The 23,710-nt window shown below is 39.9% G+C and overlaps 4 protein-coding genes across 16 annotated transcripts; 3 read left to right on the top strand and 1 right to left on the bottom strand.

Annotated features, from left to right (window-relative positions):
• Window positions 1-6,894: 6,894 nt before the first annotated feature.
• LOC130688675 (protein transport protein Sec61 subunit alpha) lies at window positions 6,895-9,196 on the top strand. Its single transcript, XM_057511674.2, has 5 exons — window positions 6,895-7,083; window positions 7,207-7,340; window positions 7,414-7,624; window positions 7,687-8,501; window positions 8,576-9,196. Exons 1-5 carry the CDS (start codon window positions 7,077-7,079, stop codon window positions 8,837-8,839), a joined length of 1,431 nt encoding a protein of 476 aa, XP_057367657.1. The 5' UTR covers window positions 6,895-7,076; the 3' UTR covers window positions 8,840-9,196.
• Window positions 9,197-9,278: 82 nt separating this feature from the next.
• On the bottom strand, window positions 9,279-13,293 carry LOC130688682 (protein yippee-like 2). 2 transcript variants are annotated; one of them, XM_057511682.2, is made up of 7 exons: window positions 13,095-13,293; window positions 11,798-11,914; window positions 11,399-11,684; window positions 11,053-11,237; window positions 10,930-10,973; window positions 10,708-10,816; window positions 9,279-10,641 (listed from the first exon to the last, which is right to left on the bottom strand). In XM_057511682.2, the coding sequence occupies exons 3-7, from the start codon at window positions 11,532-11,534 to the stop codon at window positions 10,549-10,551; spliced, it is 567 nt and encodes a 188-aa protein (XP_057367665.1). In that variant the 5' UTR covers window positions 11,535-11,684; window positions 11,798-11,914; window positions 13,095-13,293; the 3' UTR covers window positions 9,279-10,548. The 2 variants fall into 2 exon arrangements, with proteins under 2 accessions (XP_057367665.1, XP_057367666.1); XM_057511683.2 differs by lacking the exon at window positions 13,095-13,293 and adding an exon at window positions 12,109-12,132.
• A 2,904-nt stretch (window positions 13,294-16,197) lies between these two features.
• On the top strand, window positions 16,198-17,686 carry LOC130688681 (uncharacterized). 2 transcript variants are annotated; one of them, XM_057511680.2, is made up of 4 exons: window positions 16,198-16,422; window positions 16,487-16,532; window positions 16,645-16,745; window positions 16,838-17,686. In XM_057511680.2, the coding sequence occupies exons 1-4, from the start codon at window positions 16,207-16,209 to the stop codon at window positions 17,246-17,248; spliced, it is 774 nt and encodes a 257-aa protein (XP_057367663.2). In that variant the 5' UTR covers window positions 16,198-16,206; the 3' UTR covers window positions 17,249-17,686. The 2 variants fall into 2 exon arrangements, with proteins under 2 accessions (XP_057367663.2, XP_057367664.2); XM_057511681.2 differs by having other exon boundaries at window positions 16,645-16,749.
• Window positions 17,687-18,518: 832 nt separating this feature from the next.
• Window positions 18,519-23,060, top strand: LOC130688678 (prostaglandin reductase 1-like). 11 transcript variants are annotated; one of them, XR_009421760.1, is made up of 16 exons: window positions 18,519-18,676; window positions 18,741-18,875; window positions 18,946-19,017; window positions 19,103-19,133; window positions 19,216-19,401; window positions 19,494-19,612; window positions 19,690-19,844; window positions 19,968-20,192; window positions 20,325-20,745; window positions 20,826-21,361; window positions 21,443-21,509; window positions 22,035-22,170; window positions 22,261-22,340; window positions 22,401-22,614; window positions 22,687-22,803; window positions 22,868-23,060. XR_009421760.1 is itself a non-coding variant. In XM_057511677.2 (9 exons), exons 1-9 carry the CDS (start codon window positions 18,607-18,609, stop codon window positions 20,433-20,435), a joined length of 1,104 nt encoding a protein of 367 aa, XP_057367660.1. In that variant the 5' UTR covers window positions 18,519-18,606; the 3' UTR covers window positions 20,436-21,365. The 11 variants fall into 11 exon arrangements, 1 of the variants encoding a protein (XP_057367660.1); XR_009000492.2 differs by having other exon boundaries at window positions 20,325-21,361; window positions 22,261-22,332; XR_009000491.2 differs by having other exon boundaries at window positions 20,325-21,361; window positions 22,423-22,614.
• The last annotated feature ends 650 nt before the right edge of the window (window positions 23,061-23,710 follow it).

Here is a 23,710-nt window from a genome sequence, read left to right as displayed (position 1 = left end):
GTCTATCGAGCAGCAGCAGGGCGGCAAGAAGAAGAAGGAAAAAGACTGTGTGAAGGCAAACCAGAAGCCAAAGACGACGAAGAAGAAGAAGAAGAAGAAGAAGAAGAAAAAAGGAAATGGGAAGGAGGAGGAGGAGAAGGAGGAGGAGGAGAATGGAAAGGCATTAGCAGGGGCACAGGCAAAGAGAAGCGGGGTTGGAAATGGGCGGCCAGTGGGGTGGCCGAACGGGGAGGACGAGGAGGCAATAAGTATAGAGGCAGTAGAGAGTGCAAGGCTAGGACAGGTGGTCACCAGTCGGACGGCATCAGTAGCTCCAGTGAATTCGTGGCGAGCACACACGCGCACCTGTCTCTTCTCCCTTGCCATCTCTCCCTTTCTCTTCTTTCTTTCTTTCTTTCTTTCTTTCTTTCGTCGTCGTTTTTTGTTGGTTGTGTTTTTATTTTGTCTGTGCGCCTTGTTAGACCGGCATCCAGTACGTCCAACTTGATCCTATTCCATTCGGAGAAATGAGCGATGGAAAAAATTGAGAAGAAAAAGAACAAAACAAAACAAAACAAACAAGGAGACACAACAAATGGTATCAACATTTTCTTTTTTCTTTTTTATTTCAATTGCACATTTCGATTCGGCTGTGTGTCATCGAGTTTTTGGCTTTTCCATTTTCAACCACACGTCCTCATCTCATCCTCGCATTCTTTTTTTTTTTTTTTTTTTGCTTCAATTTGAAAGAGAACAGGAACAGTTGCGTCACCTCGTCCGTCCTTTCATTTGCCTTCAACTATTTTGTCCATAACTTAAATGATCTAGAAAACGTTCACATTTTTTCGATTGCGTCGTGAAAGTCGCAACCGCTTTTTTTTTTCTCTTCGTCTCGGCTCGTGTTTGTGCACCAGAAATCCATACGGTTTTGATTATGTTTCGTCCGTCTGCGTGCACCTCGTTGTACGACGCGCGTTTGGCAGTTCCAGCTGCGCCCGTCTCTCCGTGTTCAACTGCATCTTTTTTTTCCATTTCTTTTCTGGGTGGCCGTGTTGTCCATTGGAGCGGACAACGTTGCAAAGCGACAGCACGGCATTCCATTTTCGTTAGCCCGCAATGCAAACCTGCGATTGCACGAGACATTTCTTTTTTTTTTTTTTTTTTTTGCTTTCCCAACGACAGCCGTGTGTTACATTTTACTCTCGGCCGTTTCTTTTTTTTTTTTTTTTTTTTTGTCTGTCTGTCTGCCTGTGTGTGTCGATTCTCATCGCTGCCCGACTGCTGCCCACCTGACGTACCACACACACACGTTTTTTTGTTTTTTTTTCTTTTTAATTCCCCGTAGTTTTTTTTTTGTTTTTTTATAAGGGGGGGGGGGGGTCTTGTTTGCCCGTCAGGTAGATAGGATGTATGGGGAACAAGGGGATTGTATTTATCGTACCAATGATTACGATAGACTCTCTCTTTTTTTTTTTGGGGGGGGGGGTGTGTTATTTTTATATACGAGTTAGTTTGGCGGGCTGCATTTCTTATTTCAGTTTTGAATAGGGAAAAAAAAAAACAAAAAAAAGAACGAAAAAATGGGGAAAATGGTGAGCGCAGACGGGGAAGGAGACGCTGCAAACTGGGCGGGGAACAGGGGGGGGGGAGGGAAGCATTAAGGAGAAATGGGGAGGGAAACGAGAAATACCTGTCTGTTTTGCTTAGGAGTTGTTGTCGTCGATGCACCGTGTTCCAGGTGCGTCGAGTGTATCGACAAGATTAGTGCCGAAACGAGTATACTCTATAGCTCGTTCATTTTTGGAAACTCGGGTCTTTTTAATTGCTGTGCTTCATGCATGTCACATGTTCGATCGAGCATTCTCTGTTCCAAAAATCTCATGCCATTTTTTTGTTTTGTTTTTAGGTTGGTAAGTTGGAGATCGGCGTGGTCTGATTGGCCGTAGGTACAGCCAAGTGGTCTGCTATCGCAATGTATTGTCGTCGGAAGAAGAAGCGAAGGAAACAAATGGAACGTGAACATTGAATCAAGAAAAATCCCCCCCCCCCTTCCCTGAAACGAATGAAAAAAAAGAAAGAAAGGAAGAAGAAGAAGGAGGAGGAGGAGGAGGAGGAGGAGGAATAATAATAATAAGAGAGACAGGATGTTAAGAAGCCGCCGGCTGATGGCATCCGCGCGCGGTCGCTCCACTTTTCTTTCTTTCTCTCATTTTTTTCTTCTTCTACATTTCATCGAATCTCTTTTTCTTTTACCTCAACCCCAACCAACTCCTTTTTTCTTTTTTGTTTGTTTCCTCTTTCCAGTTTGTCGTCGTATTGAAGTGTACCAGCAGCTACGAGGAAGAAACAACCTACCTGTACATTTACCTGTGCAGCCGGCGTTCTTTTGTTTTTCTTTTTCTTTTTTTTTTCAAGCAAGTCGAAACAAAAACAAAAAAAGGGAAATTCAACCTTTTTTTTTTTTGTTTTGGCCACCAGGTGCAAAGTTGAAAAAACCAAATTTCCTACACGGTGCGCGAGTCGAATTTGAAAAAAAAAAAAAAAAAAATTCACGTTCTGTTCAATCGATAGACGATTAGACATTTGAAAAATGTCTATTTCACATGTCGCCCGCACCTTTCATACCCGCACCCTATTTCATGTTTGTTTGTTTGTTTTTTCTAATGGTGAGCGTGAGTTCAGCGAGAAGCAATGTCTCATTTTCCATCTGTTCTTTCGAGCTTTGTCCTGAAAAAAAAGAAGAAGAGTGGCACGAATGGCAAGGAGAAACAACGTCGATCGAGCTGCGTCTACTCCAAATTTCTATTCCAAACCTCTGAACCCAACATTTTTCTTCCTCTTTTTTTTTTTTTTTTTTTATTTTTTTCGTTGATTTTGATTTGATTATTTTCGTGTACCGTCGTTCAACTATGGTAAGTTGAATGATTTACAGGTGAACGCCAAAAAAAGAAAATAGCTGCGGGAAAAATGGATGTGGCGAGAAGCGATCAAGGTGACCGGAAACGATATTACACACACAAATAATGTAGGTTTCTTTTTTTTCTTTTTTTTCCTTTTAAATAGCCTTTTCTTTTTCTCCTTTTTTTTTTATTTTTTATTCAAAGAAAAAAAAAAGAGAGAAAAATTTCTATTGTCGTCGATCAGTTGTTGTGTGTGTTTACAAGGAGACCGGATAGCCCGAACTGGCCGAACAAAAAAAGAAAAAAAAAAAAAAAGAAATGGCGGCGGCCAGCCGAAAGTGACCTAAAGGTAATGGGATGCTGCAAAAATCCTAGCCTGACTGAACAAACAAACAAAAAAAGAAACGTCTTGTGCGTGTGTGCGCCAACTCGGCCGTCCGTCCCGTTTGGGCAGACCGATCGAAACGTCCGCACCACTTCAACGGCCCTCGCTCTTTTCTTTTTTTTTTTTTTTTTTGTCGAACTCGAATCGTTCACGTTTCCACCGCTAAAGCCAGTAGCCAAAACTCCCCCCCCCCCCAAAAAAAAAAGAAATTTTTCTTTTTTGAGAAAATGGAGGACAAAAAGCGTCGAAAAATGTCAACCAACTGTTTTTGGATGATGGAATGGATTCGATCGAGCCGAGACGATTGTGCGCCATCGTACAAAAGCAAACGCTCCCGCGTCTCTCTCTCTCTCTCTCTCTGACATGTCCGTGATTCCAATCGTGTCTCTCGCCTTATCCTCTTCGATTGCCAGTGTTTTGTGTGCGACGACGTTTCATTCGCTATGTCTGTCGTTTTTGTTCCATCATTTCTTTTCGTTCCGTTGTTCGCCCCGTAGCCAAAAAACAAAACAAAAAGCATGGACTATTTTTTTTTTTTTCCCAGTCTCTTCTCTTTCTGTTGGCCGTGCCATTTTTTTTTTTTTTCCTTGACGCGTTCCGCTACGGCTAAAGGCAGCAGGCGAAGAGGAGGAAACGCTGGCAGAAAACGTTACGCAGAGTTGAAGGAGGGGGGGGGGGACTAGTCCATCATCATTATTATCTGATCGTGTAGACCTGTGTAGCCGGCAGCAACTCGGGAAAAAGAAAGAGCAGCAGCTGGTTTCACTTGGTTTTGCTTTTCTTCTTTGCCTTACATTTTCGGTCGTGTGGTCTCTGCTCGTTGCGGTACTCGTTGCCACCGAGATGCGGATGGCCGTTTGGCTCGGCTTCACATGCGTCGCACTACCACCAGTCTCGACGACTCTCTTTCTTTTCTTTTTTATATATATATATATATATTTCAATTGCAACGCCCCCCCCCCACAACTTCCGTCCCTTGCAGCCATTTCTCTTTCACCTTTTCTTCCACCTCCTTCACCATTTATTTTCGAATTGGATTTCTTTCTGAAAATCACGTTTTCTATAATAATCGCCATCTACCGGTTATTTTCTTTAATTTTCTCTTTTTTTTTTTTATTTATTTATTTACTTTTTTTTTTTTTCCTTCTCCAAAAGTAGACGAAAGAAAAACGTACAATTGTTTTGGTTTTTTTTGTTGTTTTAAGGAAACCGTAAGACGTTTGCGCTTACATCCGGCCGACCAATCAAAAAACGACGTCGTAGAGAGACGATGCGCCATCACATTTTCTTCGGCAACAACCAGGGCAACGCCCTTTTCTCCATTTGCCTTCGTCTTTCGCCTCTTGGTGCGCAGGAGGGCCGTCCAGGAGGTGCGCGCGCACACACACATCCGTTGCATCCCTCCGTACATACTCACCATGAGGGGGAGGGCGATTGGTACGAAAACAGACCAATCGCCCCGGCGCAAACGCACCACCAGGCCACTGTTATCTTCCAAACGTGTTTCCAAGCAAATCACGTTCAAACGGCGAAGGGAAATGTTTGTGTGATCGATTCCCGAAATGGCACTGGAAGAATTCACGGGTCGCATTTTTTTTTCGTGTCCAACGATTGGCATTTGTTGTTGATGTTGAGTCTAATGGAAGAGGCCCGGCCAAGGATGATTTTTTTTTTTTTTTTTTTTTTTTTTTTTCTCCTTGCATTTTCAAAGGCCCTTCTCCAGTCTCACCGATCAATTCGTCTTCCAATCTGAAAACATGTGATACACTCGTGGATCTTCAGTGCTGTACCGGGCGTTGGTTTCTTGTCGTCTGCTCTGCTCTCTCCCCCCCCCCCCATTTCTTTATCGTCTGCTACCAAGTGAATCACCTGATCTTTTCAACCTTGATTTTTTTTAAATTTCATTTTATTGTTTGGAGTTTAAAAGAAAGAGAAAGAAGGTAAAAAAAAAAAAAAAAATTGTGGCGTGACAATTCCGGTGATCCTTGGCACTGGAAGAATTCACAGAGTGCATTACGACAGGTCGTGGGTTCCCTGGTGCCAGAGATTGCTCCCGGAAATCAATATCAACCGTACGTCATTCTATGTATCTCTATCTGACGTTTGAAATGAAAAAAACTTGAATTTTCGTTGTTTACCTTGTTAAGTTGATCTCTACACATTCTATTGTGTTTTGTTGTCTTTCCCCACACCCTATTTATTAGATATCAAAAAGGAAAGTGTTTGTTTGATTCTTGTTGTTCGACTTGCATTCCGCGTGTGTATCACATTTGCGTCAGCTGATTTTTTTTTTTTTTTTTTTCATTCATCTGCCAATGCAAAACGTGGTGCCATTGTTCGTGTCTCGCTTTCAATAGAAATTTGATGAACAAGCCATCGTGTCATTTCTTCAACCAAGCCAAAAAAAAAAAAAAAAATGGCGGCCGTACATTCGTAACGCCAGTTCATTCTATTACACTTAAAAATACAGCAGGAAGAAAGACAAAAAAAAAAAAAAAAAAATGAAAACGAACACGAAAGAAAATGTAAAAACACCTGCGGAGGAAAAGAAAATTCATAAGAGAGAAGAAAACAGCCGTCGTTTTCTTCTTCATTCTCGGTGTGTTGTCGTGTGCATCCGCCCGTTGCCATCGCCCTCTTCTCTCGTCGCATTTCTTTTCCTTTTTGTTTTTTTCTCTCTCTCTCTCTCTCTCCGGAAAGAGGAAAAAAGAAAAAAGAAAAAAAAAACTAGAGTCTATCGAAACAGATGTACAGTTTTCAAGGGAATAAAAACAAGCTGCTGGTCTTACGCCAAACTGCGGAACGCGGCCATCGCCCTCCACTTCTCTTTCTACCCTGTCATCATCATCTTTTTCAGCCATTTTTCTTCTTGTCGTTTTTCCCTCCAATTTTCTTCCCTTCTACCTTTTTCTTTTTTTCGTTTCATTCACAGTCGGAAGACATTTCTTTCGTTTTTCTTTTCTCTTCTTCCTTTTCGCCATCAATTTTCATCTCGTTGTTTCGCTTGCACACGAGATCAGAAAGGATAAAGGAATGCTTACCCTTTTCTCATCGTCGTGTCGCTTTGTCAGACCTTGCTTCAAGCAACCCAAACAAAATGAAACAAAACGACATTCTTGAAAAAAACGATAAACATCGAGAGATATCAATAGCACGATTGTCCACTGCGGTATTCCCTTATTTTTTTTTATCATTTTCCTCGTTAGGCTAAAAACTGAAATTCGTTTTTGTTTTGTCGTTCAACCAAATTCCCTGAGACGAACAAGTTTCCTTTCCGAATGGCTCGTAGTGTCGCGCTCGACTCATAGGTGGCCAAAGAATGATCGATCTCTTCCGCCGCTAGATCGCCACGGCCTGACACGCATCCAATTTGAAGCGCCTCCAAACAACGGTAACCCGCACTCTTTTCCCGTCCCTCGGTGATGATGTGTCACGTGACCAGCCAACGTGGAAAAGACTCGATACAATTGTTTTCGATCGATCACGATTGTTCGAATATCGTCGCCTTCTTCCAACAATCGATGTAGGACCTAGCCATTAGATCGCCATAGTATCGCCGCTTAGCTGGCATTGGACTCGATTGCGATAGCAAGTATATCGCTCGAATTGCTTGCTTTTTCTCGTGTCGATGTGGAACTAACTGTCAGACAGGTTACTGCACAGTTGAACAAGTCAAGTCCACAGGAACGCCAGCCGGCGTTTCATTCACCCGATTTTGTGAAGAGAATATTTTCTTCATCGTCAATTAAGAAAAAAGTTCACAATTTCTTTTTGCACATTTTGACGCCACCACCGTTTATTACTTCACCAAAATGGGCTGTAAGTATTTTTTTTTTTTTCGGTTTTCTATTCGCTATTTGCGAACTAGCCACTTGTTACCTACGTTGGCATCTGGGGTATGCTAATCATCTTTAAAACACATTTTTTTTTTCTTGTTTCCAGTCAAATTCCTGGAAGTCATCAAGCCTTTCTGCAGCATCCTGCCTGAAATCGCCAAACCAGAGCGAAAGATTCAGTTTCGTGAAAAGGTGCTATGGACAGCCATCACTCTACTCATCTTTCTTGTCTGCTGCCAGGTTTGTCCATTTTTCTTCCCATTGTTTTTTTTTTTCTGCCCAGCTCTTTCAATGTTTTTGTGTTCCACCTCAGATCCCCCTCTTTGGCATCATGAGCTCAGACTCTGCCGATCCCTTCTACTGGATCCGTGTCATCTTGGCCTCCAACAGAGGAACTTTGATGGAGTTGGGTATCTCCCCGATTGTCACATCCGGTCTCATCATGCAGCTCTTGGCTGGTGCCAAAATTATCGAAGTGGGCGACACTCCCAAGGACAGAGCGCTGTTCAACGGGGCCCAGAAACGTAAGCAATCTCGCAATTGGTAAAAACACATGTTATCCTAAGCATCTGTTTGTTTACAACAGTTTTCGGTATGGTGATTACGATCGGCCAGGCCATCGTGTACGTCATGACTGGCATGTACGGTGATCCCAGCGAGATTGGTCGAGGTGTTTGCCTCTTGATCGTCATCCAGCTGTTCATCGCCGGCCTGATTGTGCTATTGCTCGACGAGCTCTTGCAAAAGGGCTACGGTCTCGGCTCTGGCATTTCGCTCTTTATCGCCACCAACATTTGCGAGACGATCGTGTGGAAAGCGTTTTCGCCGACGACGGTCAACACGGGCCGAGGCACCGAGTTCGAAGGTGCCGTCATCGCCCTTTTCCACTTGCTGGCCACCCGACAGGACAAGGTTCGCGCCCTGCGCGAGGCCTTCTACCGCCAGAACCTGCCCAACTTGATGAACTTGTTGGCCACGGTCCTCGTCTTTGCCGTCGTCATATACTTCCAGGGCTTCCGCGTCGACTTGCCCATCAAGTCTGCCAGATACCGTGGCCAGTACTCTAGCTACCCCATCAAGCTCTTTTACACGTCCAACATCCCCATTATTCTCCAGTCTGCGTTGGTCTCCAACTTGTACGTCATTTCTCAGATGTTGGCGGTGAAATTTGCTGGCAACTTTTTGGTCAACTTGCTCGGTGTTTGGGCTGACGTTGGCGGAGGCGGCCCTGCCCGCGCCTACCCCGTCGGCGGTCTCTGCTACTACCTTTCGCCGCCAGAGAGTCTGGGACACATTGCCGAGGATCCCATCCACGCCTTCCTCTACATTTGCTTCATGTTGGGCTCGTGCGCCTTTTTCTCCAAGACGTGGATTGACGTGTCTGGTTCATCGGCCAAGGATGTAAGCAATTGATAGACGCCTAAATTTCGTGTAACTCTTGTTAACGTTGTTCTGTACTTGATTCCAATTAATAGGTTGCTAAGCAGTTGAAGGAGCAGCAAATGGTGATGAGAGGTCACCGCGAAACGTCGATGATTCACGAGTTGAACCGATACATTCCGACGGCGGCAGCTTTCGGCGGTTTGTGCATCGGTGCCCTGTCGGTCATTGCCGACTTTATGGGCGCCATTGGTTCCGGCACGGGTATCCTGTTGGCCGTGACCATCATCTACCAGTACTTTGAGATCTTTGTCAAGGAGCAGAGTGAAATGGGTGGCATGAGCACGCTCCTCTTCTAGAACTAACGAAAATTATTTTCCTTTCTTTTTTTTTTTCTTTTTCCTTGCCTTTTCGTTCATCCAAAGCGACAAGTTGACATACATATGAAAAACTTAATTTACCACCACCATATAGAGAGGAATTGATTTATAAAACAACGCCCCACTCGCTCCGCCCCTTCACAATGCAATCGTCGTCAGGTGGACAATTTTTTTTTTTTTATTATTGAATTTTCCTCGAAAATTCGACAACAGTTTCAGGACGTTGAATTGTGTGTGGGGAAAGTGGGTCAAGTTTCAGAGTTGAGAGTAAAAGAAGACGGACTTGTTTGTACGTTGACCAAAATATAATAAATACAACACCTGATGGAAACTGGACCTCAAAAATAAATTGTTTGGATTGTTTTAGTTTTGTATATTTTTTGAAATTTCGATTTCACGAGCGAGTACACAAGAATGCTGAAGATAATATATAATATATATTTATGCATACAGATTAAAGAAAGTTTTTCTTATGTCGATATACGGTAAAAAGACATAAGGTACAAGGACACTACCCATCCACCGATTATTACCCGAATTGTTTTAGGTTCCTTTCTTTTTTTTGCACGGCATGTTTTTACTTTGAAACATGCCCAATAATTTGAAGAAAAAGTTAAGTCCGCGATGATGCCAGTCACCAATTGTTTTTTTTTTTTGTTTTTTTTGTTAGTGTGGGATGTTGTTTGATTCTGCTTACACGCATCGAGAGACACTAGTAATATTTGTCGAGACGTAGGTGGTGAGTGTGTTTGTGAAAGACTCGGGAAAAGTACAGTGAACAAAAAGAATTTGAAACAATTCAATTTAGAAACTCATTTAGGACTTTGAAGTGGGGTTAACTAACAACGTGAAAAAAACGTGTGTGTTCGAAAAACAAAGGAAGTGGTTCACCTTCTTGTGGTAGGAGCGAAGGGTAAGTATTATTCCTTTTCTTTTTTTAAATTTTAACTTTCGATTCTTCAAAGCGACGCCTTATCCTTTAAAGATAGGAACGTACGATTTTAAGGGGAGGTTAGGTTAAAAGAAAGAGCAGTCGACAAAGCGCCAGGCATCGACATATGTGTGACTAAATGACTAGGAGTTCGCATTCGTGTTATCTCTGGGGTGGGTAAAAAATGTGAAATTGCTTGAATTTAGAATCAAACTAAAAAATGATGGATGGAACGGGGGTGGACTATTTACGGTATACGCAGCGACGAAAGAGAACGGGAACGTCTAATAAAAGTAAAACATTTAAAGACGATTAGAACAGCAAAATAGAAAAAAAAAAGAACTGATGGCAAACAACTTGCCATTTTGTGTCGTGAAATTCAACTGATTTCGTGGACCCCAGTAGACTCGTAATTTTAGACATAAAATGGAGGGCTAAATAACTAACGCAACAAACCTAACACCTAAGGGGAAAAAATTGGAGGGGAGGTTAAGTGGTTTGACGGTCATCCAAACATCCCTCCCACTCGTCAAATTTATAAAATGAGAGGAGTATAGAGAGAAAGAGAACAAAAGAGATCGAGAATGATGCGCCGAAAAAAAAAAAATCTGCTTGAAACGAGCTGGGCAAATACGACACCTATTCGACCTTCTCAAAAATGAAACTAAAATGGCTTACGCAAACTATGCGCAAATGAAGAAATAAAACCCTTTGAAATGAGGCTCAAGGAAAAAAAAAAAAATCCATGCGTCTTCATTTAAGAATCCCATCCGTTGTCCTTGATCATGTGGGCCAGTTCGATAATAAATTTGCCTTCCTTGTACTTTTGACTCGATTCGAACGCGTGTTCCTGTTCAATTGAGAAGACAAGAATTATATACTATTTCAGTTTAAGAATCGTATAAAAGTGTCTTACATATTTCCAGCCGAGCGTCGTTTTGCAGCTCTCGCAGTAAATGTCGGCAACGGCGTGCAATCCCGTGAGCAGGACGCGTTCTTCGGCCGGACCGCAACCCACATTCACCCTACAGGAGGTAGGTAAAGGAATGTTTTGAAAACGAAAATGACCACATAAAATAAAAACAATTTTTGCATGTTTTCCCGTGTCCTTGTAGAGACTAGACTGAATTGGACTTACACAGAATTGAAGAGATAAGCCCGTCCTTGGCTGCCTTGAAACGACTGCATACGCAAAAGCATGCAAAAGAAGCAAATCGTTAACAACCGTATCTTGCGAATGCCGAAAACAAAACGATTTTACCTTGGAAATGAGTTCGTCGTGATTGGCCAGGTGAGCGCGACAGTGAACGCACGAGTACGTCCGGTGACAGCACTCGGGCAGGTAAGCCTGAAATGTTTTGACCATTCTGCACGGATCTTTCATTGACGATGAAGACGGCCCGTCCGAAGAGGACGATCCCAACGAGTGGCCCATGGAATGGATTCCTGTGCTCACAAACAAAAAAAAAATTATAATAATTAAAAGAACAATAAATATTTAAAAAAAACAAGGCAACCATGTGCAAGAGTTTAAGTGTCAAAACGACAACCTGGTTGCCAATTGCACTAGTACAGTAAGGAAGATGAAACGAAAAACTACTACTGACCTTGAAACCAGGTGGCGTGCTGGCCGTTTGCCATCCAACGACGTCGTTGCTGTCGCTCCGGTGCTTGTGGTTCTTCGTTATCCCTCGGTTGAGCCACTACTGCGTTATTGTTTTGGCGATTCGCAACGTCTCTCATTGGGCCAGCAGCAGCAAAGATGGCTTGCCTCTGACGTCGGTGGCGTCGGTTGACTAACTGTTGCTGGTTCTGCCTGTTATTGTCCTCTTGAAGAACACCAGGTGGATGAGCAGCAGGTATATTGTCACCGTTGGCACCAAATATTCTCAACTGTTGGTGGTGAGAAAATAAGCACATCCATGCATTTATTGCCAACCTTGAAAATGTATCACGTGGAACAGAGGAGGAACTTGAAAAGGAAAAATGAGAATGAATTTACTCACCTCCCAACGCACCCCCAAAGAGGGGGGCCAGCAAAGCCAGCTGCCCCGGTTGGCCAGAGTGAGGCCAACGTCTCACCAAACTGAGTAACACTTGCTGCTGGTGGCCACGGTCACAAACTGCAATTTGGAAACAATAAATTTTAGATGAATAGAATACTAGTTTGGAATTTAAGAGCCAAAAGAAGTAGGCAAAGTATTTTTGCCAACAATACAAGCACCAGATACAAAATGAAGGAATACCAGCCCAACCAGATACGGTAAGTACATTCAAGTCACTTGCACAATGAAGAACAAATACTTGCTGACTCTACCATTGTTATCCGGCCGCCACTTTCTACTTCATTGAGGACACTGGAAACATTTATACAAAAGCTGTTGCTATCACTAAATGTTTCTCTTTCCAGGCCAACCAAATTCCACCCCAGATTTTTCTTTCCATTATTTTTCGAAAAGGCATCGTCTGCACCTTTTGGTTTACAAAGGTAGTGGCGTAATCTTCTCATTTTATAGACGATTATCACTTTGTCCTCTTATCCCATCACTCTCGTGTCATCGTGTAGACATTGCTAGCCTTGGCTATTTCGCGTTGGTTCTACTGGGGAACGCATTCAAAACGAGTCAGTTGCATAAAACACAGCTGGGTCGTCATAATCACACGAAGGAATACCAATAAAAAAAGATTCCTTCAACGATGATCACAATAAACGAAAAAGTGATAACAATAATAACTCCCCCCTCCTCATAAAACGATTCTAAGACGTACACAATCACAAAGGATGTCCTTGGACGCAGGTAATCGGCCAATTAACTTTAGCAAATCGATACTTTAAGCTTATTGACCTAAACGCGTAAATAAACATCCATGAAGGAGAAATAGAGGTCCAATCAAAAAGGGTTTTTCCTTTGTTTTGTTTTTTTACCTTTGTTTCTTGAGGGAAATTGCAACAGAAGATACTGGAATACAGAAGAGGAGAGAACAACTGAAAGGAAACAAAGGAACTCTGTGGTGGCGTCAATGACCCCCAGCACGACAACCCAAAAATGTCCAGCTTTTTTCGTCATGTGGCCTTGCTCATTTTCGTGTTTGGGTAAGAAATTCTGAACTCTCTTCTTTTGTTACTTTTTTGCTTTAACTCAAAGTAAGTTTATTGTATAAAAAACAACCAAAGAACGAAATGTTTAGTTAGCTTGCTACGCACCGTCTCCATGCTGTACACCCTTCCTCCACTCAATCAAAACAAATGCGAAGAATATTGATCGATAACAAAGGAAAGAACGTAGTAAGGACAAGCGTTACCTTATTGCAATTTCAGTTTATATTCTTAGGCGATGTAAGTTTTGTCTTCTCGCGTTGCCACAAACGTTTGTAAATTGCCGAAAAAACTGGAAAATGTGAACTGTGGATCCGTTTCCAGCCTTTCCTCGCTCCACGGTGATGATAAACAAAAACAGAGAACCAAGGCACCCTGCTCTCTCTTTCCCTCGTGTGTGTGTGTGTGTGTCCCCCCCCCCCCCCCCCCCCCCCCCCCCCCCCCCCCCCCCCCCCCCCCCCCCCCCCCTACCACGGTGTGTGTGTGTGTGTTAAAATCGATTATTGCCTCGTGTGGAAGTATATCGCGATAGTGTGTAGTGTGACGCAAATAGGAAAGCCCTCCTGCGAAGCTCAGAAATCCCGCCTCTTAATCGAACATTCGTCTGCTTTTTCGCTTATTTCAATGTCAACATTCTTTATCCAAATGTTGATGAAGAAAACACATTAAAAACGAGTTGGTTAAATTAAAATCGAATTATATTCTTCGCTAAGGCTATCTATAGAAATCCAAGAATCGTCTTATAACGCTGGCTATGTTATACGCCTTGACTGTAGATGATTGTATATTACAAAAATTCGACATCCAGATGAGATCTTTGGAAAAAAGGGAGAGGTCGAAAATATTATTCGATATTGGAGACACAAACAGAAGTCGTACATGCATTGATGGTTTGAGCAATAGGGCAAAGAAAACGTATGCTCATTGCATTTCCAAAGTTCACCTGCGCTTCCTGGTGTCGTGTCTACCTGTGCGCACTGCTTAACTGCGTCATTTTGTCATGAACTTGCCCTGGGTACACGTGACCCATATACGTCGTAGCCGAAAAGGCTATCACCAGATGATCTCAATTGCCCTTCTAATTTTTAAGCATACATCATTTGGCATACGCTGCTTATCTAATGTCAGAGAGCGACAAGTACGAAATCCACGGAGAAATCCGGCTTGGACCCGAATTTGAGAAAATTTTGTTACCTCGCCATGTGTGTCACGGAGTAAGCTCATGACTTTTTGGCCATTTCGCTGTAGCCCCTCCCCCCCTCCATCAAACGAAATAGATTTTGGCTCAGATTTTAAAGCAGACAGAAAAATTATGCCTCATTAAATCGCGAGTTAAGATAAAGAATATTTCATGCATAATACTGTTGTCAATTTCAAGATTTTTGCCGTTATTATTTATATTTTTCCTCGTTTGCTTATTGCATTAGATACCATAATCTGGTTTGGCCTGTTTCCAGTAGATGTCATAGGTTTCATCTGTGTGCTGCTAGGTGTCGCCTGGTATTGTTTCGGCGGGAACACATGTTTCATGCCTGTTTTTTGCTTCCGCCATGAAGTAGTAAGATTAATAGTTAAAGTTGAAAGGAATTAGGAGTTGACTATTTCTCTGCTGCACCACAAAAAAAAAATTTTTTCATACCAGGTAACGTAATCGTAAAATCTTTAAAAAGCCAGCTTTTAAGTTTACTTATCAATGTTGCTAAATTTATCGCTTGTACACATATTTAGTAATAAGCCTGGCTCTATCTGTTTTTTAATGACGAGTATTCTGTTTCCAACTGACTTAATGATTTCTTGTTATTGATAGTTGGTCAGTCTTGGTTGGGCAATGATAAATGTTTGGCAAAGAGATTCAACCCCTAATGAAAGTGATAAGCTTCTGTGTTATCAGCATCATATACCATCTCCACATTATGCATCCATTGCATGCACACAAAGCAGGTTTTTAATTTCAATATGTACTAATCTCTTCCCTTATTTTCCTGCAGTAAAATCAACTATTGTCATTTGTGTTTCTCCTGTCATTCGGTCAAGATTGGAATTGTTTTTGTTGACTAGGCAATTTGTAAATGATACAAAATTGATCAACTGATTCATCACATTTTAGGCAATTCCTTTTGTTGGAGTAAGACAAGCTTCTCAAATCATCATATCAAATCAACAAATCAAAACACATCAAACAGCCATTGCTTGACATGTATCAGGATCAACTGGGTTTGTTGTTTATCAGAAATATTTTAGATTTATATTGAAAAAGTTTTAAATTGATATTGTCGTTTTCAGTCAACATAGCCGTCGTCCCAAGCAATGGAGTTTACTTCTAAACGCCGCCATACGAAGGGTAGTATCATTTCTATTTGAAGTGTATAAAAACAGAAGAAACAGATCTGTAGTTTTAGTGCTTAAAATTTTTAGGAGGAGATTAGAAACGATAGAACGATGGGCTTCAGAAGTTCTCTGGCCCCTGACAAATCTTTTTCTCTTTTTTTGTTTAGTATCAGAAGAGGCTCTAAATCGGCAAGGCAGCTGCTTACCTGCTCAACTTTTCATGCTACAAACTACATCTTGATCTACCTGAAATGCACTCTGGGGAAGAATAAATCGAGTCGCTCAATAGAAAGGTGATTCGTCCTCTTCAGCAGCTAGTATGTACGATTCGTTTATAAAATTTTTATTTTAAATTCAGAATTTCTTTAATAGGGTAGAGCATTATGGAGCATACGTTGCTTCACTGTTGTGAACTTGGGATATTTAGTTCAGCGACGGTCAGAATTGGATAACCAAATCTGTTGGGTTTAACGCTAGTGGGACGAAATAACAATTGCTTTTGTCAAAGTACAGGTCTTGTATGGATTGATTTTCATTCTATACAATTTTGAATAATTTATTTCTTATTTTGACTGCCAGCAGAACTGGTTGAAAGCAATCGCCGGATTTTGACCAACACGATGTTCATTTCGTCTCCTTCTAGGTAAATTAGCGGAAACAAATTACATTCGTCCAACAATTGATGTTCCGTGATTCATGTTAACTATTAATTTTAAGGTGGAATAATGTTTGCTACTATCGTTTACCAGTTCCTTTTTGTTTCGTCTATAGCTTCCGACATTTATCTCGACTAACGATTCGGCATAACAGATGATATACACACGGAAGTTGGACCCGACGTCCTATTGCATGCAACAGATGAACGCACAGCAGTTTCGCTTGCGGTAAGTAAATTCTGGGGTTTTGTCGCAAGGATTTCCTGGCGTCGAGTCAAATTCGAGTCGTATATTAGAACAATAATTTTAGTGCACAGAGAAATTTGACGTAACCATGTCGATCATAGCGTACATGGTTTCTTTTTTCTTTGTCCAATTTTATTTAGGGCCCAAAAATGTGGCTACCGCACAGGCAACACTTGTGGAATCACTAGATTCATCAACAGAAATTGCAAATTCCATAGAAGAAGATGAAGGTTATTTCATTCAGGATCGAACAGTTGAACGTTTACATGCCCTTCATCATTTTGTCGACGACCGGATTTCAAAAGTACAAAGACATATTTAGTTTTTTCATTTAAAAAAATTATCTTTATTTGATTTTTTTTCAACAGCTGCTATCTATGGATCAAAATCTTCCCTTTGTCAAACTACTAAAAGGTATGAACTCAAAAGAAAGAAAACTGCAGCCTCCAGGCACAGCAATTTCCTAAAGAATATTTTCTTTTAAAATCATTGCCAAATTGTTCAATAATGAATTAATGATGTTTAGGTATTTGCCCCGAAATGCTTGTACAAGAACCCGTGAAGGGCCTAAAATTCCAGTGCCATGCGTTGAAGACAAACGATTGCTTTTGTTTCAGCCATAAAAAGGCAAGTGAATGTATTTGATAATGCAGTTGCCATTGAATTCATTTAAATATTATTTTTTATTTTTCTTCCAACTCCAAAAATGCGCAATACAGGCAACTTGGTACAGAGCTGCGGCTTTTTGTCGCCAGTTTGCGATGACATTGGCATATCCATTTCAAGGCAATCACGAAGTTGCGCTATGGGTCAGAAACAAAGTATATGACCCATCAGTGGTTGCAAAAAGAGGCGATGCGTACTGGACTAGCGCAATCGATCGTTTCATTCCCGGAGAAATGATATGGATGAACACTGGGCATCGCCTAGACCAACCAGATAAGAATAACAGCAGCGCAAGTGAAATCGAATCTTGCCTGAAGTTATCGATTCCCAATCCGCCCAACACAACGAATGGCAAGGAAGAGAAGCTGCCCTTAAACTACATTTTCTCATCGTGTTTCGATGAAAATTACTTTATATGCCATAAGTTTCTTAACTTTTTTCCCCTTCAGACAGCCAACGCATGACTCCTAATGTCGTCCCCGAACTACTTTTGAGTTCATGGACTCTGACGGAATGATTTCTCCAATAAGGGGAAATTGCCTTTTCGCGTTTTGCTTATTAAACAGCTTATTTCCAACTGTTATGTTCACAGGAAAAAGAAAATAGGGCGAAGTTCATTCCCGCTACTTTCCTAGTTACCTCCGCCTCATCGGTTACTTCATCATCGCACTTTGTTCACATACTACGTGCTGGTCACTGTCAGAGTTAGTGTTACGTTGACCGTTCCAGTTTATTAACTACATAGTTATGGTTTATGGGACTTCTTAATTTCTCATAGTAGCATTATTGTCCTTTACATGGCGGTGAGGTCGTATGCTCTGTCTGCAAATAGTTATGCTATACACATTTCGTCTATGGCAATCCGTTTTACCAAAAAAAAAAAAATTATGTATATATCAGTATTTTTTTCTTGTTTCTCTCGTAGCCATCTACCGGTCAGACTTTAAAACAAGTTTACATATTCTGGGAATTCCCGTATAAAACCACGTCTTATACGTTTATTTCAAAAATTTAACATTTCGCGTAAAAATGAATCCCATATTTGCGTTTCCCGTTGAATATTGAATGCAAACGATGTATAATTAGTTTATAATTTGATGGTTTTAGAAAAAATCAACCAATAAATTGGAAAAAGCGAAGAGAATTATCGTGGGAATGTTGCCTCAAAAATATGCAAAAACTTCATCATGCACTAATGGGAATTGGTTGAATATCACAGAATATACGCGAAATTTCATGACGATTTCGTGGAAATTTTTATTTTAAATTAAATTAGCCGTTTTTTTATTAAATAAACAGAATATTTGTACTGCATTCCGCTAACGCTGGATCGCATAATTTTAACCTTTGTTTCACTTTTATCAGGCCCATCTTTAATATGCCAGCGCGCCAGCACGTACCAGCGCAATGTGCGAATTTTGCCTCAAAAATCTGCAAAAATTGGCAGTCATTGGAATTGGTTGAATATCACAGGACAAACTCAAAATTGAATGCTGATTCCGGGAAAATGGTTTTTTTTTTAATTCAATCAACCGTTTTAGAAATACACAGACTATCTCGAAACGCCTGGCTGCTCTAGCGTGCCAGTACGCGCCTGGTTGCTCTAGCGTGCCGCACAATATTCATCAGATTATCTAGGAATCTGACCATAGATGGCGGCAACATGAAAAAAGGCCCGATTTTTTTTTTTTTTTTTTGTTTTTTTTTTTTTTTGGGGGGGGGGGAGGTGGGTAATATGGATTGCCATATTCGTCAAATGATTTGGTTCACAGCAGTCATTTAAATTTTTTATCGCCACATTAGTTCATTTACGTCTAAAAAGATGCACCGACGTGTCGGCTTACTGGTTTCTGACAAGTGTCGGTGGATTCTACCTTCAACATGCCATTCAGGTTGGAAAGTGGTTTTGTTAATTCCAAATATTTGTTAAGTCACATTTTACTATCATAATTTCAGTTGGTTTCCATTCCACAACTGTAAAGAAGGCCATCCATGCGAAAAAATTTGTATTCACCAAAAGATTTCAGGGTCTGCCACAGTTGGACAATTTCAGTTTAGAAAAGGAAGATTTACCTGAGTTGAAACCTGGAGGTATAAATAATTAGGAGGTTCATGTTGTTCAGTGTTTTCTTGTGTTATTTGACATTTTCATCCTCCGCAGATGTCCTCTGCAAAGCGCTTTACCTCAGTGTGGATCCTTATATGAGACCTTACAGCCTTAGTTGGCCTCTTGGTAATATTAAAAAAATTTTTCACATAGAATAGTTATGTATTTATAAAAATTGTTTACTTTGATAACCACACCTCATAACTTTCAGGTACCACAATGAAAGGTGGGCAAGTATCGAGGTAATTATAAAAAATGTCTTAGCTTTTTGACTGAAAATTAAAATATGGTCAAAGTTTCCTCATAGCCTCCATTATTTTTTAGAGTTATAGAATCAAAAAATGTGAAATACCCTGTTGGATCTCTTCTGGTTGGTTACTTCGGATGGAGAACTCATACAGTTGTCAATCCTGATGTTAGATCAAATGATTTTATGGAGCAGATCACAGTTTTGCCTGATTTAGGTACATTATGCCCTTCAGTTGGTTTAGGTGCGGTTGGAATGCCTGGGTAAATTATCATCTCTATAATAACTTGATTGTACCTAAAAATATTTCGGTTCAGAGGCAAGCAACTACAGTAACATACCAATTTAACAATAGGAATTCAGCATATTTTGGGTTTCTCGAAATTTGTAAACCGAAACATGGTGATGTTGTTGTTGTGAGTGGAGCAGCAGGAGCAGTTGGAAGCTTAGTTGGACAAATAGCCAAAATAAAAGGTAATAATTTTTTTTCAACATTCATTGCTGATTTTTGTGTTTATTATACCTCCCCAAATGTTAATTTGTGTGTTTAGGTTGCCAAGTCATTGGGTTTGCTGGGTCAGATGAAAAAGTCAAGTGGTTGACAGATGAGCTTGGTTTTGATAAGGCATACAACTACAAAACCTGTGACTGGAAAAGTTCACTGAAAGAAGGTGCACCCAATGGTGTTGACTGCTATTTTGATAATGTAATATTATTGTTCTTCAAATTCTTCCCCATCCTACTCTTCTCAGAACAGTTTTTAAACCTTATTAATTTCTTGGTCACTTTTTCTGTAGCATATTTTATTAGATGTTATTGTAAATTTTAGGTTGGAGGGCAATTAAGCGTTGCCGTTCGCAGCCACATGAACCATTTTGGGCGCATTTCTGTGTGCGGAGCCATTTCGTTGTATAATGACACTGTACTCACTGTTGTTCCTTGTGTGGAACCTGCCGTAGTCTTCAAACAGTTGAGGATGGAAGGTTTCCTTGTCCATCGTTGGACTCACCGTTTTCTGGAAGGAATGAATCAGATGTCAACATGGATTCAAGAGGTATATCAAAAGCTATTAGATCAACTACCTTAGTCCAAGTTGAGTGTACAGTGTTTAATATTTAACATTGTGTTGATTGTTATTAATTAATTAATTATTTTTTTATTACTTGTGCTATATTTTTTACATTAGGGCAAGATAAAAATCAAAGAAACCCATACCAATGGTTTCGAAAACATGCCTGCTGCCTTTATTGATATGCTTAAAGGAGGAAACTTTGGAAAAGCCATTGTCAAGGCTTAACAAGCATTTTATTAGTTACCACTATATAGGAAAAATCTATTACCCCCCGGAATCCGGGGGGTAATAGCATTTTGGCTATTGCCCCCCGGAATCCAGATGGCGCTGGCAACGGGTACCAGTGCGCCTTTTCTTTTGTAGAATGCTTTGCAAACAGTGATAATAAATAATTTTATAATAGGCTAAGAAAGGTTAGGTAACGTTAAGTTAAGTTAAGTTAATTAGGTTAGGTTAGGTTAGGTTAGGTAAGTTAAATTAAGTTAAGTTAATTAGGTTAGGTTAGGTTAGGTTAGGTTAGGTTAGGTTAGGTTAGGTAAGTTAAGTTAAGTTAAGTTAAGTTAAGGTTAGGTTAGGTTAGGTTAGGTTAGGTTAGGTTAGGTTAGGTTAGGTTAGGTTAGGTAAGTTAAATTAAGTTAAGTTAATTAGGTTAGGTTAGGTTAGGTTAGGTTAGGTTAGGTAAGTTAAATTAAGTTAAGTTAAGTTAAGTTAATTAGGTTAGGTTAGGTTAGGTTAGGTTAGGTTAGGTTAGGTTAGGTTAGGTAAGTTAAATTAAGTTAAGTTAATTAGGTTAGGTTAGGTTAGGTTAGGTTAGGTTAGGTAAGTTAAATTAAGTTAAGTTAATTAGGTTAGGTTAGGTTAGGTTAGGTTAGGTTAGGTTAGTTTAGTTTAGTTTAATTTAGTTCAGTTTAGTTAGGTTACGTTAAGTTAAGTTAATTAGGTTAGGTACCATAGCTGTCGTGAAAATAGCCTCGCCAGCAGTGCCATCTGGATTCCGGGGGGCAATAGACAAAATGCTATTGCCCCCCAGAATCCGGGGGGCAATAGGTGTCACCCACTATATATGCAGTTGTTGTTTGATCAGTTAACAATAAGCCATATGTTAGATCATCCAAAATGGAATGCACACTGATGATGTACACATCTTTAAAGTAAGCTACTTTTGGTTTTGTTTTCAGTCATTGCTCTGCCTTGAGCGAATATCTAAATTCATTTAAGTATGGTTCATTTAGGTAAAGCATAAAAATCTTCATTTGGAAACCAGGATCTAAATACATAGTGTATTTGGAATGTGTAAAGGTATGTTATGGAGTTTATACACTTTTAAAGTTTCATTTGATATTGGCCTTAATTTTACGAGAGTTCACAGCAAACCAAAACTGAAGGGTGAACTCTTTGAATTCAAAATACAGTCCTTGTTTTAAGCCCATAAACTTCCAGCAATATGTTGGGCTTAAAATGAAGAACTGGAAATCAGTTATTTTTATTTGAAAATCAAAGGTGTTGAAAAAAAAATATCAATTTTAACTGTTGGACAAAAAACTAATAATATTGATACGTAACTATCTGCTTGAATTTTATTAAGGATTTGAGAAAGATAACTTAGTTGTGGTTCAAATTGATATCATAATTAGGATTGTTTGGGTTTAAATAAGGAATATTGAGCCACATATACTCTTAACTATTGTAGAAGCCAAACTTGGTTTTTGGTTGTATGAAGATCCCAGATAACCCTACCGATTTAAAGTTTCCAGTGTCAATGAAATCCTACATGTTTCCCTTGTACAGCAACGTGCTTTTAAAAACTTTCTTTCTCTTTGGTAGTATGAAACATCGTTGGTCTGGCATGTCTGGCCTAATACGACTTGTCGCGTGGACGCGAATGGAAGTTACCGTAAATCGAAGTGGCCAGTAGACAATGAAGCTAACTTTCCTAGTATGCGTCGATCCCGCCGAACTTGTAAGTTGACACTTCGACACATAAGATTAGATGGTAAAATTTTCTATTAAAATGAGTATTCAGAATTTCCAATGGAATATCTTGCTTTAGATGTTCAGTTCTAATGACATTCAAACCAAACTTTGTTTTGGACCAAAATGTTAAAAAACCAATATTTATCTGGTAACAAGGTTGGTTTTCCTAGCTGTATAATTTATTACATAAATTTTATTTTCATGCTTATGTTACAGCTACATCCATGTTTGTTTTCAGCAAATAAGGATTTTTATCCTATTTGCATCAGGACTAACTGTCCTGTCATCCTATATCGACAGGACTAACTGTCTATTAAACATTTGAAGTTGCTGTATCATTAATCGTGGATCTGGTGTGCATTTTCTTTCTTGACTTGGTGCCAGTCATTCCAGAAGCTCTTGTGCACACTAAGAAGGACTTTCATGTAATGTGAGTTTTTTTAAGCAAGAATGCTGATATTGATTTGTGATTTACTTTTGATATTTTTGATTATCATGATAGTTGATTGAAAACGTTTCTGATAGAGGCCAAATACTTGAAAGGACGGAGTGTTATTCATCGACTTGGATTCCTATTCATTAACCCTTCAAAATTAAGTTATCTTCTTAAAATTGACTTGTAAGTAGAAATCAAGTTTTCATATAATTTTGATTGATCTACATAACACCTTTCTATTCAATAGGAAAGGATTTTGATTATACTGGGCACATATCTAGAACATGCAATGCCGAATGTAATTAATGTATCTGCCAAGTATGTTTTCATTTAGTCTTCATATCCTTCTCGAAGCTCCTGCCAGAAAAATTTGCTGCACTCTAAATTTATGAATCTTGTAAGGAAAGCAAAAGCAAAATAAACCTTTCAAAAGTTATAAATTGTTGAGTTGTATGAAGAATTGACAATTGCCAGGACAACGAGAAGAGCAGACGAATTTCTTACGTCCATTTTCTATATTTACTCTGCTGTTAAGCGCTAGGGTTCGCCAAAATCTTGAGACATCTAGCGGACAAATCAAATACTACCCAACAAGCAATGACAGCCGTTTCATTCTATTGCCAGGCGTCGACAAAGTTGGTAAGTGTAATGGACGTTACTCTAATTGAAAATCTCGATTTCGTGCACATTAAGTTGTATTTAATATAGTTTTTATTGTTTGACTGTAGGTTTTTAACGTGAAATTGGATTTCTTGATTTTTTATGGATTAAATTTTATTTTAAAAAAGCCTAACATCACATTTTGAAAAACAGTTGAAAAAGAAGCATGATGGAATTTTCGTTTGAGTACTAGCAAATGTTTTACATTTGCAAGTCATTTCCTCATGCACCTCATTTTGCTACCATAGTGTTTGTTTAAGAAAAGTTAGTTGTTCCTTCACTTTTTTCACAATCTGATGATTATCATTCTTTCATTAAAAAAGAAAAAAGAGTTTTTATCATTTACCGCTAACAGGATTAGTTTTGTAATTGTAATTGCAAGCCTTGTGGATGGACCTAGTATGCTGGACATGAGAATATTCTGTTGCAA

This window comes from Daphnia carinata, chromosome 9 (assembly GCF_022539665.2).
Source record: "Daphnia carinata strain CSIRO-1 chromosome 9, CSIRO_AGI_Dcar_HiC_V3, whole genome shotgun sequence".
Taxonomy (NCBI): Eukaryota; Metazoa; Arthropoda; class Branchiopoda; order Diplostraca; family Daphniidae; genus Daphnia; species Daphnia carinata.
Note: the sequence above shows the minus strand (reverse complement) of the source record. Positions and strands in the feature narration are given on the sequence as shown.

Bases quoted from the DNA above. Each gene is read 5' to 3' on its own strand.
- LOC130688675 (XM_057511674.2), top strand. The intron at 7,341-7,413 runs GTTTGTCCATTT...GTTCCACCTCAG, and splicing joins TCTTTCTTGTCTGCTGCCAG to ATCCCCCTCTTTGGCATCAT. The intron at 8,502-8,575 runs GTAAGCAATTGA...TCCAATTAATAG, and splicing joins CTGGTTCATCGGCCAAGGAT to GTTGCTAAGCAGTTGAAGGA.
- LOC130688682 (XM_057511682.2), bottom strand. From the start codon at position 11,534: ATGAGAGACGTTGCGAATCGCCAAAACAATAACGCAGTAGTGGCTCAA. The intron at 10,817-10,929 runs GTAAGTCCAATT...TACCTCCTGTAG, and splicing joins GCTTATCTCTTCAATTCTGT to GGTGAATGTGGGTTGCGGTC. The intron at 10,642-10,707 runs GTAAGACACTTT...TCAATTGAACAG, and splicing joins CGACGCTCGGCTGGAAATAT to GAACACGCGTTCGAATCGAG.
- LOC130688681 (XM_057511680.2), top strand. From the start codon at position 16,207: ATGTCGATCATAGCGTACATGGTTTCTTTTTTCTTTGTCCAATTTTAT. The intron at 16,423-16,486 runs GTACAAAGACAT...TTTTTTCAACAG, and splicing joins TCGACGACCGGATTTCAAAA to CTGCTATCTATGGATCAAAA. The intron at 16,533-16,644 runs GTATGAACTCAA...AATGATGTTTAG, and splicing joins CTTTGTCAAACTACTAAAAG to GTATTTGCCCCGAAATGCTT.
- LOC130688678 (XM_057511677.2), top strand. From the start codon at position 18,607: ATGCACCGACGTGTCGGCTTACTGGTTTCTGACAAGTGTCGGTGGATT. The intron at 18,677-18,740 runs GTTGGAAAGTGG...TCATAATTTCAG, and splicing joins ACCTTCAACATGCCATTCAG to TTGGTTTCCATTCCACAACT. The intron at 19,018-19,102 runs GTAATATTAAAA...CATAACTTTCAG, and splicing joins CAGCCTTAGTTGGCCTCTTG to GTACCACAATGAAAGGTGGG.